A 17,210-nucleotide genomic window follows, 5' to 3' on the forward strand; every position below is an offset into this window, starting at 1 on the left:
TTGGGGTCTGTACCAAATCTATCCTCTTCTCAGCCCACTACATTAAGTTACCAACATACCGGCTGTTCTTTGGTGATTGCACATATACGGGCACTCCTGCAGCAACACAAGCCAACCTCCTTCTCTTTCATATGAGGGTCTGGTGGTGAGAAAAACAGGGGTGGGGTCCTAGAGGCAGGAGAGGAAAGCATAAGAGGGAGGGAATTGGTTTGAGGAAAACACACATAGTAAAGAACAAGGAAGAATTCACAGTACAGTCTTTAGAATGAGGGGATGCAGGGAGGAAAGCAAATTTTTGTTTTAAAAAGATTAAGAGCCTGTCTTACAACATTACTTTAAATTCTGCTTCAACTACCCCAAACACCAGTACTGGGGAACTGCAATAGTTTTCTCATAGACTGCTAAGAAGCAGCAAGAGTAGAAAGGATTTCCTGGTTCCTTACTCTGACACCCACTGTGAATTCTGGTAATCTGTTTCATCTTGGTGCATCCATTAATTAGCAGCTGAGGCAGGGTAGTCTGAACCATCCAAGCTGAATTTTCTGCAATAGACAAACATGAAAGCATGGAACAGAAAAAGGAGGTTACAGGGGAAAAAATGACACTGATGAGCACTTCAAAAAAATTTTTTTTTAGGACAAAGAAGTAACTCCCAAACACAGATGACTGTCTCACAGCATGAATGAATTCTACTGTTGGCAGTGACAGAAATACTTAAGAAATACAGTGAAGATTTACTTAAAATTAATTCACTTTGTGATTACAAAAAAAAGTAATTTTCCTCTATAAATTAATTTCCTTAGGATTTATACCTATTGAAACACAGATGTAGCAACACTGGGGTGATGGACACCTTGCAACATTCTCCTAGCTTTAAGATGACATGTAGTATACGTGCAGCTTTCTTCTTCACACATGAAACAAGCTTCTTCACAGGCAGCCATTGTTTGCACTAAACTAAGGTCATCAGGTAACAAATAAATGGGGCATAAAAGTTACCTTTCTAGCTGCCAACACACAAGGATAAATAAACCAATGAAATATTTAAAACACAGCACACTGTATTACACATATAATTCATTTTTCATTTCAAGTTTATTAAAACTTTAGCAGTACAAATGATCCAGGTTTTAGATTATCAAAAGACCAAACTGAAGTCCACATCTTAAAAAAAAGCGTTCCCCAAAATGTCTCTAGAACTTTGAGACAACGGAAACATTAAGTCCACACACTCATCCGTGCCTGTCGTCATCTGTTCCAGGACTTGTTTCATGATCAGACTTTTTATCCTTACTAGGGGCACGATCTCTTTCCTGACTCTTTGATTTTTGGTTTATTTCTTTTTCTGCTGAGGATCTGGTCTTTTCCTTTTCTTTACTGCTGAGTGAATATGATTTTTTTGATTCTCTCTCTTTGCTACTCGGTCTCTTTTTTGACTCTGGACTTCTATCCTGATCTCTACTAGACTTCTTTTCTTTACTGGATTCAGGACTGCTACTTTCACGGCTTTTTGAACGCCTCTTCCTTTGGCTTTCAGTATCATTCCTCTTATACGAGCTTCTACTTTCTCGATTTGAATACCTCTCTCTGTTTCTGCTCTGACTTTCCTCCCTCTCTGAGCTCCTTGATTCTCTCCTCCTCCTATTTTCCCTTCCTCTGTATTTATCTGGTGTACCTCTTCTTTCTCTGCTTCTTGATCTTCCTCTTCTTCTTGTTTCTCTATCTCTATTCCTTGAATAGTCTTTACTTCTACTGTGATCTCTGTCTCTGCTTCTCGATCTTCCTCTCCTACCCCTGTCTCGGCTTTTGCTTCGATCCCTTGTTCTACTGCTGGAACTATGTTTTCCTCTAGCATGCTCACGCTCTTTGCTTCTTGATTTACGTTTCTCCCCGTCTTTACTCTTCCTATGGTCTTGTTCATTACTTCTTGAGCTTGCCCTTTTACTCCTGTCCTTGCTCCTACTTCTTTCTTTATCTCTCCCTCTAGAATCATAACGCTTTTCTTTTTCTCTACCTTTCTCATGGTCTCTCTCCTTGCTTCTTGATCTTATTCTCTTTTCATCATGCCTACTGTGCTTAGAGTCTCTTTCTTTACTTTTTGATTTCTCTCGGCTTTTACTGTGGCTTCTAGATTTAGCTCTTTTCTTGGCCTTGCTTCTGTTATGCTTGTCATCTTTTTCTGAATTTCTTCTTGTCTCCCTGTCTTTACTGCTGGATTTGTGATCTTTTTTCTTCTCTTTTTCCCCTCTTCTGCTTGGACTTTCAGAAACTTGTCTGTGGTCTGATATTTTTCTCTCTTTTCCTCTTCCTGGGCTTTTTTGATTATCTTTCTTGTTTTCATTTATTTCACTCCTAGGAGAGAGAAAGATATGATTTTTTAAATATTCTGAATCCCCACCACTCTGAAAAATTAAGTCAGAAGTAAGACAGCTTCATGATGGAAACTTAAATCACATTAGGTCATCTATATTAATAACTATGTATTTACAGTAGCACAATTAGAATCAGACATAGTTAAGTAATGGGATAACCAAGTCAGTGCCCTGTTTTTTTGAAAGTAACTGTAATTAAAATCTAAGACAACAGGTATTACTTTTAATATACAAAAAAAACTTCAATGCATTTACTCTGGAAAGAAATGATCTTACTTGTCCCCTTTTATCCATCTTTCTCCACTAGACACTCTCATTCTTTGAGCTCTTTGCATTTCTTGCCTCCAATGTGGAGGAGTTTCACTGCGTCGGAATCGATCTCTTGACCTGGATCTGGAAGGCGTCCGGTAACGCTTGATGAGAAAAAGAGAAAATTGTGTGTAAGTTTGAATTTCACATGTTGTGATAGCTAAGCAAGATTTTTATCCCTGGCGGTCCATTCCACATAGCACCTAACATGACTCTTCACATGTATATACCAAGTTTACACTGACAAGTTATTAACTTACTGAAAAATACATTTGACTTCAGCTAAAGCAGGAATACAAAATGTCTGATCTAATAACTATTTTTAAGGTAGCTTCTATTTCAGGGGTTTTGTACTCTGCTGAGAGGTCTGTTGCTTTTAATTAGCACAAATGCAACTCACTTTTCTAACAACGAAAATTCTTCTGAGCTTTGCAAACAACACTTCACACTTTTTCTTTTGAGGGATAGAGACTTTTCTTATTAAAAACACTTGCTACAAGCAGTGCATAGCATATGGCTTCACAAAATCAGAAGACCCAATCTGACAGCCCCCCCCTGGCAAAAAGGGGAGAAGTCTTCCCCACATTCCTGGCACTGATGTCGTGCTGGTTCTGGTGTTCACTAGAACCCTTTCTGAGCTAATTCCATTCACTAATTCACAGAATACTACAGCAACACAAAGAAAGCTCCCCCCCCGCCCCCTCCACTCCTCCTTCAAATAAACTCAGTATGCAACAGAAATTAATTTAATTTTCCTTGTTGTCTTCCTTCAAGCCTCAGTCCCCAAATCAATTATAATACACCATAAAGCCTTTTTTTTTTTTTTTTTTTTTTAAAAATCAACCATCCTAATAAAAATGGTAATACCAGCAGCAAGACTGTGCTACCACCTTGTTCATTTTTGGGAACAGATTGTAAATATTTACCCTTGGTCCTCTTCCCTTTATTTTCCTTCCAGATCTGGTCACTAACAGTCTCCTCTGGTATGTTGACTGTGAATTTGATAGATTACTAAAAATAATTTAGAAGAAAGTGATATTGATTATAACATCAAAGAAAGTATGAAAGAGAAAATAAAACCAACTTTAAAACCTCTTCAGAAATTAAACTAAATGAAAACACACATGTAATTTTATTTTTTTATTATCAGTGCAGACAGTAACAACCACACAGTAAAAACTTCAGATTTTGTGACCACAAAATATTCTACAAGATTTCCAGGTTTTTCCATTTTTGAGAGAAGAAAAAATTATAGATTCCGATTGGACAGTTCCAATAAATTCTAAATGCAGTTGCAATGCATTTTACTTTCTTTTTCTTGAATCAGTAATTTCAAATTTTTCATTCACTAAAACCATTTTCAAAGACTAAGCCTTTGTTCTAGGATAAAGACAACGGTTGCCAATAAACTGAAAAAATCCATTTTTCATCCAGCAGTTCTCACAACACGTAGCTGTTTAATAGGGAAAGGACTTACTTAACATTAGAGTCCTAAAACAGTAACATGACCATACCACCGTCAGCATGTAGTCAGACTCAAAACAGATATATTACCTTTCTCTTTCCTTCTCTCTGCTTTTCCTCTCTTTTTCTTTCTCATCTACTTTAGGAGGACTTTTCCTCATCAGGAACCGGTTTTCAGGTACAGGAGGAATTTCTTCAGGACGGACAGTTGATAATGGCTGTGCTTCAGGGTTTTCCTCTTCACTTTCACTGGATGAGCTTTATTTTTGTGTAAAAAAATATTAATACTTAAAGTGAGTTACTTGGATGAGGGAAGACCTTTCAATCTATTTAAATAATTCAGAAATTCTCTTAATTCAATACACAATGATACCACAAGAAACTCAGGAAACAGACCTATTTCAGAAGAAACTTTTTTTTCCTTATGATATCTTTGCTCCAAAATGTATAACTGCAGTAAAATTCTGACCAACATTTTTTATCTATGAATTCCAATGGTGCAACACTGAACAGACATTTACTCTCCACGTAGATACAGCTTTTTTTAAAACATTTATTTTCTTTCAAAAACACTATCAGGAGAGTCAAATTCAGATCTTACACTAGCACATGTAACTGGCTACAAACTATTGTAATTCCAAGTACTTGGTATAAACAAACTTGTGTGAAATGGGCTTAGTTCCACAGAAACAATATTGAGGTAGCATTGCCCTGAGTGAACATTTCTTACGATTTACTGCTAGCTTAGAAAAATGTGACTTACACAACTTGTATCTCACATTGAACTATAAGCAAAACTATTTGATGAGAAATAACATTTTCAGAAGCAAGAGCGCCTTTTGAGTTTTACTATCTTCCAGTGAAACTGCAAGATTTTTGGCATATCAGACAGAAATAAGGTTGTTAAGTATGTCAATTTATGAATTTTTTGTTTAGTTTTGCTTTTATTCCTGCATACTACTTTTTTGTAAGTCCCACTGCATATAATTTAAATGGAATTACACAGAAGTGAGTTTAGGGACACAAGCTATCACCACCCATTTCAAATCAAGCACTCCTCCAACTTTTCAAGCCAAATATAAGTAAGTCTTAGTCTGTTCCTTCACTCCTTTACAAGCTGCAGCATGTATGCACATGGACACTGTCCTTTGCCATCATATCAGAAAAATTTAAGCTTGTACATGGAAACCGATTGTCTCCCAAACTTCAAAATACCTACTTCACTAGTTACAGAATACTATTCTGTAGTTATAGGACAAGAAAATGGTACTGTAATGTGTACGTGTAACAAAACAAATATCAAAATCGACCTTTTCTTGCTTTTCTTTCTCTTTTTCTTTTCTTTCTTATGTTTCTTGGAATTTTTCTTGTGTTTCTTTTTCCGTTTTTTAGATTTCTCTTCTGAAGCACTCTCAGAATCCGATGATGAATCAGAAGATGATTCTGAATCACTTGAACTTTCAGAGTCGCTGGATGAGGAAGACTTGTGTCTTTTCTTTTCTTCTTTCTTGGCTTTAAGTCAGAATAGCAAAGACACGTTTTAATATGAAACATTTCTAAATAAATCTCAGAAAAATCAACCTATCTAGTATCTGCCCAAGCTTCTTATAATTGTGCCATGAGACTACTTCCTCAAAATGCTTAAAGGGAAATTGAAATTTTGAAGAAAACACTGTTTCTCCCAAGTACAAAAAAAGGATATGTCTAGAAATACCTAAGAAATTTCCAACATTTTGTATTTACAAAGCTTTAAAGTATCAAATGTATACTGTCAAGAACTTGTAGAACCGTTTAAGTTTTCAGATGATGCTTTATACAACATAAGCTACATATGAAGAACTATTTAAAATTTATTTAGAAAGTGTTTATAAAAAATTTTCTTTGGCTTCACGTTTAACCTGACTTCATATAAAATCTATTCAAATCACAAACAAGAGAAGTTTTGAAACAGAAAATAAGTGGCATAGACTAAACTGGTTACTCATTGAATTTAGCTCAGAGGGAAGATTCAAATAACCAACCTTCCTGCTAAGTGAAACCATGCTCAGAGAACAGTCCTAATGCTCCAGCTCATCATTTGTTGTTTGGGTTTCTTGTTTGTTTTGTATTTTTTTGCTTTTAACAGAAAGATACAAATAACTTACTAACCATCTGGTACAAAAAGGAACCCTGCTAAAGAGCAGACTAGTCCTTAATTACATATTTCACCATTTCTCATGTGGCTGCTGGAACTGCAAATTAGCAACTTACTGGCAATCTGGTATTAGTCTGACAAGAAATAATCCAAGAACAAACACACCTGTTAATGCCCTTTAACTGACCTGAGACCTAGTTAAACTATTAAAAGTGATGCAAGTATTATTTCAGAGTCACACTAATTTGAAAAAAATATATACAATAAAAAACATACTAGAAAAACTTCACTAAAGGAAGTCTAGGCTTCTGAGTTATGATGCTTCAGATAAATCAGTTAAATGGTATGAATACTCTTCAAAGGTGTTATGAAATTTGTATCACTCCAGAAAATTAAAAGCTCTACCCAGAAAATCCAGAAGAGCACACTGGTTGTCTTTGGACTGCTGTAGTTGACTTTTCTAACTAGCATCAAATATCATTTTATTTTGTCATTGCAAATTGCACAGATAGCCCATCATTCACTACACAGCATACTATAGCCACAGAGAGAAGAAACAGAACCTTTATCATTAAACAGAAGAAAAATATAACAAAAATAAATATTGATGTCCAAACAGCCCGTTTCCTCGCCACAGCAAACAATCCATATTTTAGGAGAACACCTGTTAAGGCCTTAGAACAGGCTTCAGATCAGAGATAGAAGCAAATTTTAAAACTGCGTATGAACCCTAGCTGAAAGTATTAGCCTATTTTGCAAAGCTTTTAATAGCTTGCACTATCCAAAGAATTCATGGTTTAGAGATATTACCTCACCTACATCAACATACAAGCAATTTAAATGCAACCTCCCACGCCCTGCTCTTCTTCTGCACAAGACAAGTAAAGGAAAACATTAGGCACCGAAGACAAGATTATGACTATGCAGCCTGTCTGCATCTGAAAACTACTGAGACTCAGAGAACACAATGTTTTCACATAGCAGAAAACATACAGATGTCTCCCTGAATAGCCTAGGTTTTTTTTCTTTTCTATTAAAGACAGAAATTCAGCTGTTTAGTCTAGCCAAGCATTTCTTCTATTGGCTTCCACTTCTGCCCAACAAGATGCAATTTGTACTTAGCTAATGTGTATCAGTTATTGTTATAAAATAATTAATGCAAGTAATTAGACAAACTCTTGTAAAAAAAAAAAAGGTAAAGATATGTTATAACTTTCCTATTCGATGATTTTTGTCCCTGCTCTACAGAAAGAAAATCCTCTTGGGTATTACTATAACTCAAGTGTCAGAAGATAAAAGATTTCAAGAACTTAAAAGAATTAAGGTTATTAACCAGCTTTTTACTTATGAACAGCCTTGATTTTGTACATATGGATGGGAAGAAAAACTCCACTTCAGAATTCCCTGCTAGCAATTTCTGATCATATACCACACTTACAGGTGTCCAGAAAAAAAGTTAAAGTGGCAGCAGCACCAAATACTAAGAAGTATCTATTAACAGCTATTCAACTTCTAGTGTGCAGTTATTTGGAAAATGAATTCTTTTAATTCTATATAAACAGATAGACAACTGAAGGCAAAAAAAGGTGATACTCATGCAGAGAACTTGAGGCAGAGGAAACACTTCTACGAAGAGCAGATCTGGTAACTGCCCTTCTGAAAACACAAGTGGCTATTTAATGGAACAGTGTATCAATTTTTTGAATTATCAATATTAGACCTTCAGCTGCTTAGCAGCTACTACCCAGTTGACTGACTCTTGAGAGTTATCAGTAGGCATATGTAACTGCAATCATGTGAGCTCAATGTGGAAAATCTGAAGTTCAACACTAACTTGATCTCATTTTTGCAAAACTGCATGATGAGAGGTAGCCGTTTTTCAAGGATGATCAAAAGCAATAAAGCTTACATAAAATTCCTTGCTAAACTGGTCGGAGAAGAGAATAAAAATGAGTCTTGGGGATAATGAGTCTTAGTATAATACTTATGGAAGTATTATTTGTAATAATAAGCTAGTACTTCCTACCAACTTAATTTTTCACAGGCAAAAAAATTTCTCATTTGGTATAGAATGATAAAAATCAGTAAGGACGGATCCATAGTTCCCCAAAACACATTCCCAGTTGCACTTCAGGCATCTTCTTCATGACAGATGATGTGCTGTGGGAACTTCATATTGCCTCTTGGAAACTGGAGATAACTGGGTATGCTTTAGAGTAGCAAAGTTAGGTGTGGATGTATTATACCAACTGCAGAGACAGACAATTATGGGTTCCTAATGGAGGACAGAGTCAGCATTTCTCAGAAAAGCAACAGTTAAGCTCTCATTCATAGCATCATCTCTTAATATTAACTTTAGTTCTGTATATAGATATTGAACATAAACCAGTGAAATCTCAAATATATGAAGTTGTCATATTTTACTCCCGTCATTCCATCTTCTCGTCTACCATGTCTTGCCCAGAACACCTTCTGCCTGTAGACCGTGATGCGTTGATGTTCTAAGTCTATCAGTAGCTTTTAGTATTGTTCCAATGTTTTCATGACAATATCTGTAATGAAAGCTAAGGCAGTATTGTTCTTTATCTTCAGCAAGGCATTGGCTGGTAGCATTAGAACATCTCTTTTGTAGCAATCCAGTATCCTACTCTGTGAGGTGTTCCGTTCAGAATGCAGTGATATATTCACTGGTAAAAGATCTCCTCGTCACAGTGATGCAGAACACTTGCTTCCAAAAGAATTGGCTGAGATAAAAGATCTGGATGACAGCAAGCTAGCTGGGGCTTAATTCAGGTAACAGTGGATCAGATATACGGTGCAGAAAAATATCAGCAGAAACAACTAAGTACGGCATCTTGGCCTCTCACTCTTTACAGATACTTTTTTCTCCTAACATTACCAAATCCCCACACTGGTACAGTGGATGAAATTTAATCCCATTGCACTAAATTGTATTAGTTTTTCAGATTAGCATCACAGACACAAGTCATACCTGTATGACTTCTACAGTGACTTTTTCATGGTCTTCTATGTGTTTATTCACAAGCCTCATTTGATACAGACTAATGAAAGCCTGACAACCAACTGGAACACAACCTCCGTACTTCATAGATTATATTAGTCTTCTGGTCATTTCTGGGTGCTGTATAAACTAGCAAGTTGTCTTACCCATTTAGGACAGCCTGCTGATTGAAATCAGCTAGTTCTCATCAGATATTTTTAAAGCTTCTTGCAAATGCTTTCAAAAGACAGGGGTGTCATTATATTTTTTTACTTCCCTTGTTGTTCCAGACCAAGATACCTGGTCTCTTTTCTCAAACTTCTGCTCAATGTCCTTACTAAAGCGCTATATTTAATAGAAAGTCTCTGTAATATTTTATATGTTTTAGATTGTCTAAATAAATATATACATTTACAGAATGTAACAAGTATATATTTATAAAAGAAAACAGAACAGTTTCAAAATTGATTTCAAAGCAGCTTGGTGTCATATAGGCCTGGTGACACCCAAACAAAAAGAGGAATCTCACCTGAGCTCTAAATACCATGAACATGAAAAGTATTACAAAAGTTAACTAATTTAAGTCCCAAGACACTTTCAAATACTTCTTATCTATTCAACACTTTTGGTTTTGGCCCATTCAACAAAACCCACTGTATTGCACTATACTGTTTCCTACTTGCCTTCAGGCAAAACAAGATGCCTCCAAGCTCAGTTTCAGAAATGTCTGAATAAGGCATCAATAAATGCAGTTATTTCTTGTATTTTCTCCCTCCTGCATCTGTTTTAAGTGTGTCAAAAACTATCAGTGACAGTTTTATCGGCATTCTTGTAACAAGTTTAGGTATGTTATAGTTACTACTTTAAAATGAGTAAGTAATAGATAGAAGTGAAAGTGAGTTAGCGAGCAACTACCTCAACAAACATAATACGATTCTTAACACGCAGCAAATAATGTCAATGGCAGATGTATTTGGGACATCATGTGGCAAGTAGGGAGTGAAACAATGAGGAGGAAAACAAAAAAAACCAAAACCAACCACAAAGCCCAGAACTCTTTACACTGTAAAGACATAGTATCTGGTGAGAGGTTTTGGATGTACTTTCTGGTGACATCTAACTATCTCTGTCCAGCAGAATTCTGTTCTGAATACTGAACCAACCTGGTGCTGGCCAATTACATGTCACAACAACAACGGAAACCAATCCTGCAACATGAAGGTCAGCAAGAGAGACTTCTGTTTACACTCCAACTGTTCCAGCTCATTAACTTTAGGATCAGGTTTAAACTTATGACCACATCTGAAATAGACAGATCACTTCCTGCTCCATTCACTATGACCTATAGTATTTGCCAGGCTTCATTAATTCTATGATCACGCTGCATGGCACAGCCAAGCACTCTCCACATCTCAGCTTGTTACGGACTGCAGCAAGTCTTACGTTAGCCTCATGATACCAGACTCCTGAACTTACAATGAAGAAATGACCTGGCCAGAAAGCAGTCGGGCTCAGGCACAGAAGTCAGACAGATTATCCCATCTAGTAACTCACAGCAGCGACACTTAAATAGTTACGTTATATCAAGTCCAATAACCTGTGTTGGACTACAGCAGCCGCGGAAAAGAGGGTGCCTTTACTTCAGGACATTTAGACAGATATTTTCCCTGATAATTTCTTGCAGTGTTTAATCATCCAGCTGTTCAAAGTATCAGGTCTTTTTTTCTATTTTGCACACATCTTGCTTCAATTATTTTTCATGGGTTCCTATTATGTCTTTCACTGCTTGATTAAGGACCCACTGTTTCTTGCAACAAGAATTATACACAGTAATCAAGTCCCCAAAGATACGCATTATGGAACACTACCGTAATTGACTCTTGCTGATCAGATGACACTGTTACTGTGAGGAGTCCTGTATCACAAATGCCTCTGGATGTAGATGTTTTTGTAGACAAACAACCTACCACACAACTGCAACAGCAGAGGAAGGGGAAAAGAGGAAAAGAGGAAAAGAGGAAAAGAGGAAAGAGCAGCCGAGGAAAGAGGAAAAGAGGAAAGACCGGCAGAGGAAAGAGGAAAAGAGGAAAGACCGGCAGAGGAAAGAGGAAAAGAGGAAAGACCGGCAGAGGAAAGAGGAAAAGAGGAAAGACCGGCAGAGGAAAGAGGAAAAGAGGAAAGACCGGCAGAGGAAAGAGGAAAAGAGGAAAAGAGGAAAGAGGAAAAGAGGAAAAGAGGAAAAGAGAAAAGAGGAAAAGAGGAAAAAGAGAAAAGAGGAAAAGAGAAAAGAGGAAAGAGGAAAAAGAGGAAAAAGAGGAAAAGAGAAAAGAGAAAAGAGAAAAAGAGGAAAAGAGAAAAAGAGAGAAAAGAGAAAAAGAGAAAAAGAGAGAAAAAGAGAAAAGAGAAAAAGAGAAAAAGAGAAAAAGAGAAAAAGAGAAAAAGAGAAAAAGAGAAAAAGAGAAAAAGAGAAAAAGAGAAAAAGAGAAAAAGAGAAAAAGAGAAAAAGAGAAAGAAAAAAAGAGAAAAAAGAGAGAAAAAGAGAAAGAAAAAAGAGAAAAAGAAAAAAGAGAAAAAGAAAAAAGAGAAAAAAGAGAAAAAGAGAAAAAAGAAAAAGAGAAAAAAAAAAGAAGAAAAAAGAGAAAAAGAGAAAAAGAGAAAAAGAGAAAAAGAGAGAAAAAGAAAAAGAGAGAGAAAAAGAGAAAAAGAGAAAAAGAGAAAAGAGAAAAGAAAAAAGAGAAAAGAGAAAAAGAGAAAAAGAGAGAAAAAGAGAAAAAGAAAAAGAGAGCAAAAGAGAAAAAGAGAAAAAGAGAAAAAGAGAAAAAGAGAAAAAGAGAAAAAGAGAAAAAGAGAAAGAGAAAAAGAGAAAAAGAGAAAAAGAGAAAAAGAGAAAAAGAGAAAAAGAGAAAAAGAGAAAAAGAGAAAAAGAGAGAAAAAAGAGAAAAAGAGAAAAAGAGAAAAAGAGAAAAAGAGAGAGAAAAAGAGAAAAAAGAGAAAAAGAAGAAAAAGAGAAAAAGAGAAAAAGAGAAAAAGAGAAAAAGAGAAAAAGAGAGAAAAAGAGAAAAAAGAGGAAAAAGAGAAAAAGAGAGAAAAAAGAGAAAAAGAGAAAAAGAGAAAAAGAGAAAAAGAGAAAAAGAGAAAAAGAGAAGAGGAAAAAAAGCACCATCACCAGCTTCACTTTGAACAGTTTTGGCTAAAGCCAAAACAGTTTATACCTAGTGGCCAGTTCACTAGGAAAAAAAAAAATAATCTGGAACAGAGAAGTCTGAAACAAGTGATCATAGCAACCAGCTTGTGGAAAGGGGGCTAACAAAGATGTTTAACAAGTCCGCAGAAGAAATGAGTACTCTAGGAGTTGAATGGGTAACAAAATAGGAAAGGGAGGATACACAAAAGCCCAGGTAAGAACAACTTACCAGAATCACCACTTTCTAAGACTGCTCTTATTCCATAGATATCCATGATTCTTAAATGTGTAACTTTGTACTCTGTATCAGTGCTTGATAATTTGTACTGATACTTTTTTTTAAAATAAATTGCACTGATAGAATGACCTAATTACAATAATTTCTTTGATGAATTATGAAGGCAGCCATAATCTGCCTTAATTGCAGAAAGTACATCTTTAGGAGCAGTGATTCTACAGGGACATCTATGAAGATCATGAATCAAGCCTAGCACTGCTTTGTGCAGAATCCCCTAGAAATACACTTTTCTTAAGAAATCTTCACTAGAGGCTCTTGTTAAAAGCTGCCCAATGCACAAAGCTGTTTATTGTTTGTTTTTGAATCAGAATGTCAGTGTCTTACAGTCTTGAAAACATCCCAGATATACCTTTGATTAACCAAAGTCATGATCTCAAACAATGCAGCCAGGCTTTAATATTATGTTACTTGTTCCACAGTTTTTCTTGAGAATTATATTAGTTTAGCTAGTCCATAATGACCTTTCTCAATACTGGCTTAATACTTGCTTTCTTCTCCCCTCCCCAGCCCTGGCTTTCAGGATTTTCCCCAGAACTTTAAGATTTTCTAAAAATAATACCACTTGGCCAGAGAGATTCTTCTTTTATAATTTAGCTTCTCTCATTCATTTTCACTAGGTCGTCCAACTTTAAGGAAGAAAAAAAAAAAAAAAAAAAAAAAAAAAAAAGAAAAGGATGACCAGTGTTCCACTTTTCTAGGTGATCATCCTCTCAAATCCCAGGTGAAAGCTTCTGATCTAGGCCTCTGCAATATTATAATTGTGATCGCTTTATCATTCAATTCACATAGCATCCAGTAAGTTCGCTCAGTGAAGTCATCATCCACTCATCCCTAAATCCCTAATCTCTATACAAAGAGATAGATTTGCTTCCTTCATAAAGCACTTCACTTGAATATTGATCACGACACCCAAAAATCCGATCGCCTTTCCTCAACTTTAACCTAAGAGAAAAATATTCACACCAAGAACCTAACTTCTACTGTGATTCCTTCTGCTAGTGCCATCTTGGCTTCCCTGCTGAACCCAAGAAGTATCAGTTCTATTTTCATTCCATAAAGACTTGTCTAATTCCTTCCTTTGTGTTGCCTACCAGACAAGCTCACACAATAAATATTTTAGTTTAAGCCTCCCTTGCTATCATAACATACCCTCCCACAGAAATTCACCATTATGCTTCCCTCACTGGCTACCTCCTTATTCCTTTAACAGCAAATTCTTAGAAGCCATCTCCTCTGGTAACTGTCACATATTTCACAGTATCAGTTCCCTTTTGCCTCCTATAGTAATGTGCTATAAACAGTTCCACTGTTAGATGACTCTCTGTTGATGATCTTCCATGATGCTGCTCACCTCCCAAAAACTGCTCCTCCTATCTGGATTCCCTGGCCTCTTCCCTATACTGACAGGTCCAAGGGCCTCTGCTACTCCATTTGTCAGCTTTGGACTGTGGCTTGGTTAATTTCCTTCTGCTGATGTGATGACAAACTGTTCTTCCTATCTCCACTGCCTCAGGTCAGCACAGCTCATCACTGGTTCCATGTTGTGCATTTAGCAAACAGTTCCAGCCATTCTATCATCTCTCACAGCAGCGGCAGATTTCCCTTTGCAGGTCCTACAGGCAGTCTTTCCCTTTCAATAGCAGGATTCTCCACTCACCAGGATCTCCATCACTCTCTGTTGGGCACCACCTTCATCAGGCTGGCTCCAAATTAGTGCCCATTAAGGCCTGCATCTCCCTGCGCTCAGCTCTGCCCTCCACCTGCCTGGTCCTGGTGCCTAAGGCTTCTTGTTCTCCAAACATTCTGGCTGTTCACCGTTATCTAGTACTGTGCCTTATAGTCAGTTGAGTGGGCTATCCCATTGCCCTTCTAGACATCACAACAGGTGAACACAGAACTGCACCAAAAAGGAGAGGAAAAACTAAACAGCTCAAGTTCGAATGCCTGTATTTTCCATAGGCCAAAGAACAATTATTCTTGTCTTGTGCTTCAATATCCTTGGTGCAACACTTCACAGTACGTATCAGCAGAAGGCAGTACAAATCAAAAAACATGATGATCCCTATCACAATTCCCACCAAACATGCATCCTGGGTTTCCTCTAACGTGATTCTCCAGAGTGACAGCAACATCTTAGATTGAGCCTTATTTTGTAAGAGAAGCAGAATCTCCAATACCATGTTTAGCTCTGGAATGGCAGAGCAGGACATCCCTTCCAGAAAGAAACACACGTTCTATCGTATTCCTGTTTAAGAATATAGTTTATAGCAACTTAAGAAGGATATCTGCAACTCCAGGCTTTTCTACTCTAAGTGCCTGTTCTGAAGATTTACCTCAAAGAAACTTGAAATAAGTTCAATACCTGCAAAAAAAAGGAGCAGTTATCAAATAAAGTCAGATTGCCATCAGTCTTCTTAACACAGCACTCTGCTTTCTATGGGACAACTGCTTGCCAGCTTTGTACTAAAATTTAGCTAGTATAAGGAAATCCAAGACAGGAGAAGCTTTGAAGAAAGCATATGTGATGTTCCTTTAATGTCTTCTGCATCAACACCTTTTAAGTTTTTTTAGAAGATATTGCAACGTTATTCACCTTTTCACCAACTGCCCTTCCATCCATCACAAATAAGTTTCTAAATATTTCTAAATATCAACAGGGAAGAAAATGAGCAAAACTACCTCATAGTTTGCATCTATGTAAATGTAGTGTTCAACTTTACCTTTGGATTTTGGAATTAACTCTCCACAACTCAGTATGCGTACTTCAGCATATGGTTTACTAGATGCATCTGTTTTCTGGTTTTCTATTTCTCTCACAACTTCCTGACCTGAGATGACTTGTCCAAAAACAACATGATGTCTGAAGAATTTAAAAAAAAAAGTAAGAATTCTTAGCACTTAATTTTCTCAAGGCAGTTCCCAAACAAACATAAGAAGATAAGAGATATTTACCCATCTAAGTGAGGTGTAGGTTTAGTTGTTCTGTTGTTTCCAGATTTTAATTTAAAGAGAAAAACAAAGTCAGTATTAGTGGAAAGCAGTCAGCATTTGAAGCATGTCATATACGAAGGTGAAAGTTATTTTGAGTAAACTAATGAAATTGAACAAAACCAATATATATTATTCTAAGTTCGTGTGCAGTTAAAAGTATATACTGTTTTTTACATTAAACTACCTCTTCAATTCATTACTTTGATTATCACATGCTACTGAACAAAAAAGTGCACATAAATTTTTAGACAGCATCCTCATATAGGATATAATAAGTATTCTATAAATATAACCAGGAACAGATATAAAAATTAAGGCAACTGTCTCAGAGCAGGAAAACTGCAAATAACCTTCTATATATTAGAAAATAATCAAAAAATCAAAGGAAGAAAAAAATAACTGTATGTACAGGTTATTTGACATAGAAGTAGAACTGGCTTTCTCTCAGCTTTCCCCTAGATTGGCATTACTAGGGCATACAGATGTCAGCCACGGCAGAAGTAAAAAACTGGGACAATTACAGTAATGATCAGTCAGAAATCCCAAAATATGGGTCTAATGGTGATACCCACAACTCACCATGTTAATTAAGGCCATGAAACATGGGTAAGTGAGGTATTTCAAGAATGTTTTCTGCAGATAAATTAGATTTAAGAAGACTCTACTGTAATGTATTTTAAGAATTTAAATTTTAACTGTAAATGAGACTGCATTGGAAAATTATTTTGTGACAAAACTCCCCCTCTACTACTTTTGAGAACCCCCAGAGCTGTTTTGCTTCCTTCCAGACAACGCTTAAGAGCTAGACTTCAATATTTAAAAGGATTACTGTTACAGCTTACAAATGGCAAACCACACACACATTTCAGGACAGTACAATACTTACATAAAGAACTGTGAACCATTTGTATCTTTCCCTCGGTTGGCCATTGAAAGGAGAAATTCTTTGTTGTGCTTTACAGCAAAGCTTTCATCTAAAGAAAGTGCTTTCAGTTACTTTAAATATACCACGTATGCTTAGATAAATGCTATAATCTAAGTAAACTCATCCTTAAATAAATCTGCTAGTCACTTCAGTAAAAAGTTGTATTAAAAATAGATTCAAAATAATAGCTATTTTTTAGTATATTATTCCTTCCATTCTAAATAATGCAATTTAATAAGGAGAAGTATGAATTAATGGTTTATAGACTGAGAAAAAAAAAAAAAAAAAAGAGTAATCTTGGTCAAGAGATTTGTTTCCTACCAACATTAGCAGAGACCTCATCATTATAAGTTGTTGCTCTATTGAGAGCAACAAATTTGACACGGTCTCCCACAGCATCCTCGCAGCTAAACTGAGCAAGTGTGGTCTGGATGATCGGGTAGTGAGGTGGATTGTGAACTGGCTGAAGGAAAGAAGCCAGAGAGTGGTGGTCAATGGGACAGAGTCCAGTTGGAGGTCTGTGTCTAGCGGA

The 17,210-nt window shown here is 36.3% G+C and overlaps 1 protein-coding gene across 3 annotated transcripts in view; it reads right to left on the minus strand.

Moving 5' to 3' along the window:
- Positions 1-1,076: 1,076 nt before the first annotated feature.
- PPIG (peptidylprolyl isomerase G) overlaps positions 1,077-17,210 on the minus strand; it is a 30,658-nt gene continuing 14,524 nt past the window's right edge. For all 3 annotated transcript variants that reach the window (XM_068408079.1, XM_068408080.1, XM_068408081.1), the window contains 8 exons: positions 16,640-16,727; positions 15,715-15,744; positions 15,483-15,622; positions 5,456-5,657; positions 4,236-4,403; positions 3,608-3,692; positions 2,649-2,785; positions 1,077-2,352 (listed from right to left, as the gene is read on the minus strand). In XM_068408079.1, coding sequence (XP_068264180.1) covers positions 1,233-2,352; positions 2,649-2,785; positions 3,608-3,692; positions 4,236-4,403; positions 5,456-5,657; positions 15,483-15,622; positions 15,715-15,744; positions 16,640-16,727 — 1,970 coding nt within the window. In that variant the 3' untranslated portion in view covers positions 1,077-1,232. The remainder of the gene's footprint in view (positions 2,353-2,648; positions 2,786-3,607; positions 3,693-4,235; positions 4,404-5,455; positions 5,658-15,482; positions 15,623-15,714; positions 15,745-16,639; positions 16,728-17,210) is intronic.

This window comes from Nyctibius grandis, chromosome 9 (genome assembly GCF_013368605.1).
Source record: "Nyctibius grandis isolate bNycGra1 chromosome 9, bNycGra1.pri, whole genome shotgun sequence".
Classification (NCBI taxonomy): domain Eukaryota; kingdom Metazoa; phylum Chordata; class Aves; order Nyctibiiformes; family Nyctibiidae; genus Nyctibius; species Nyctibius grandis.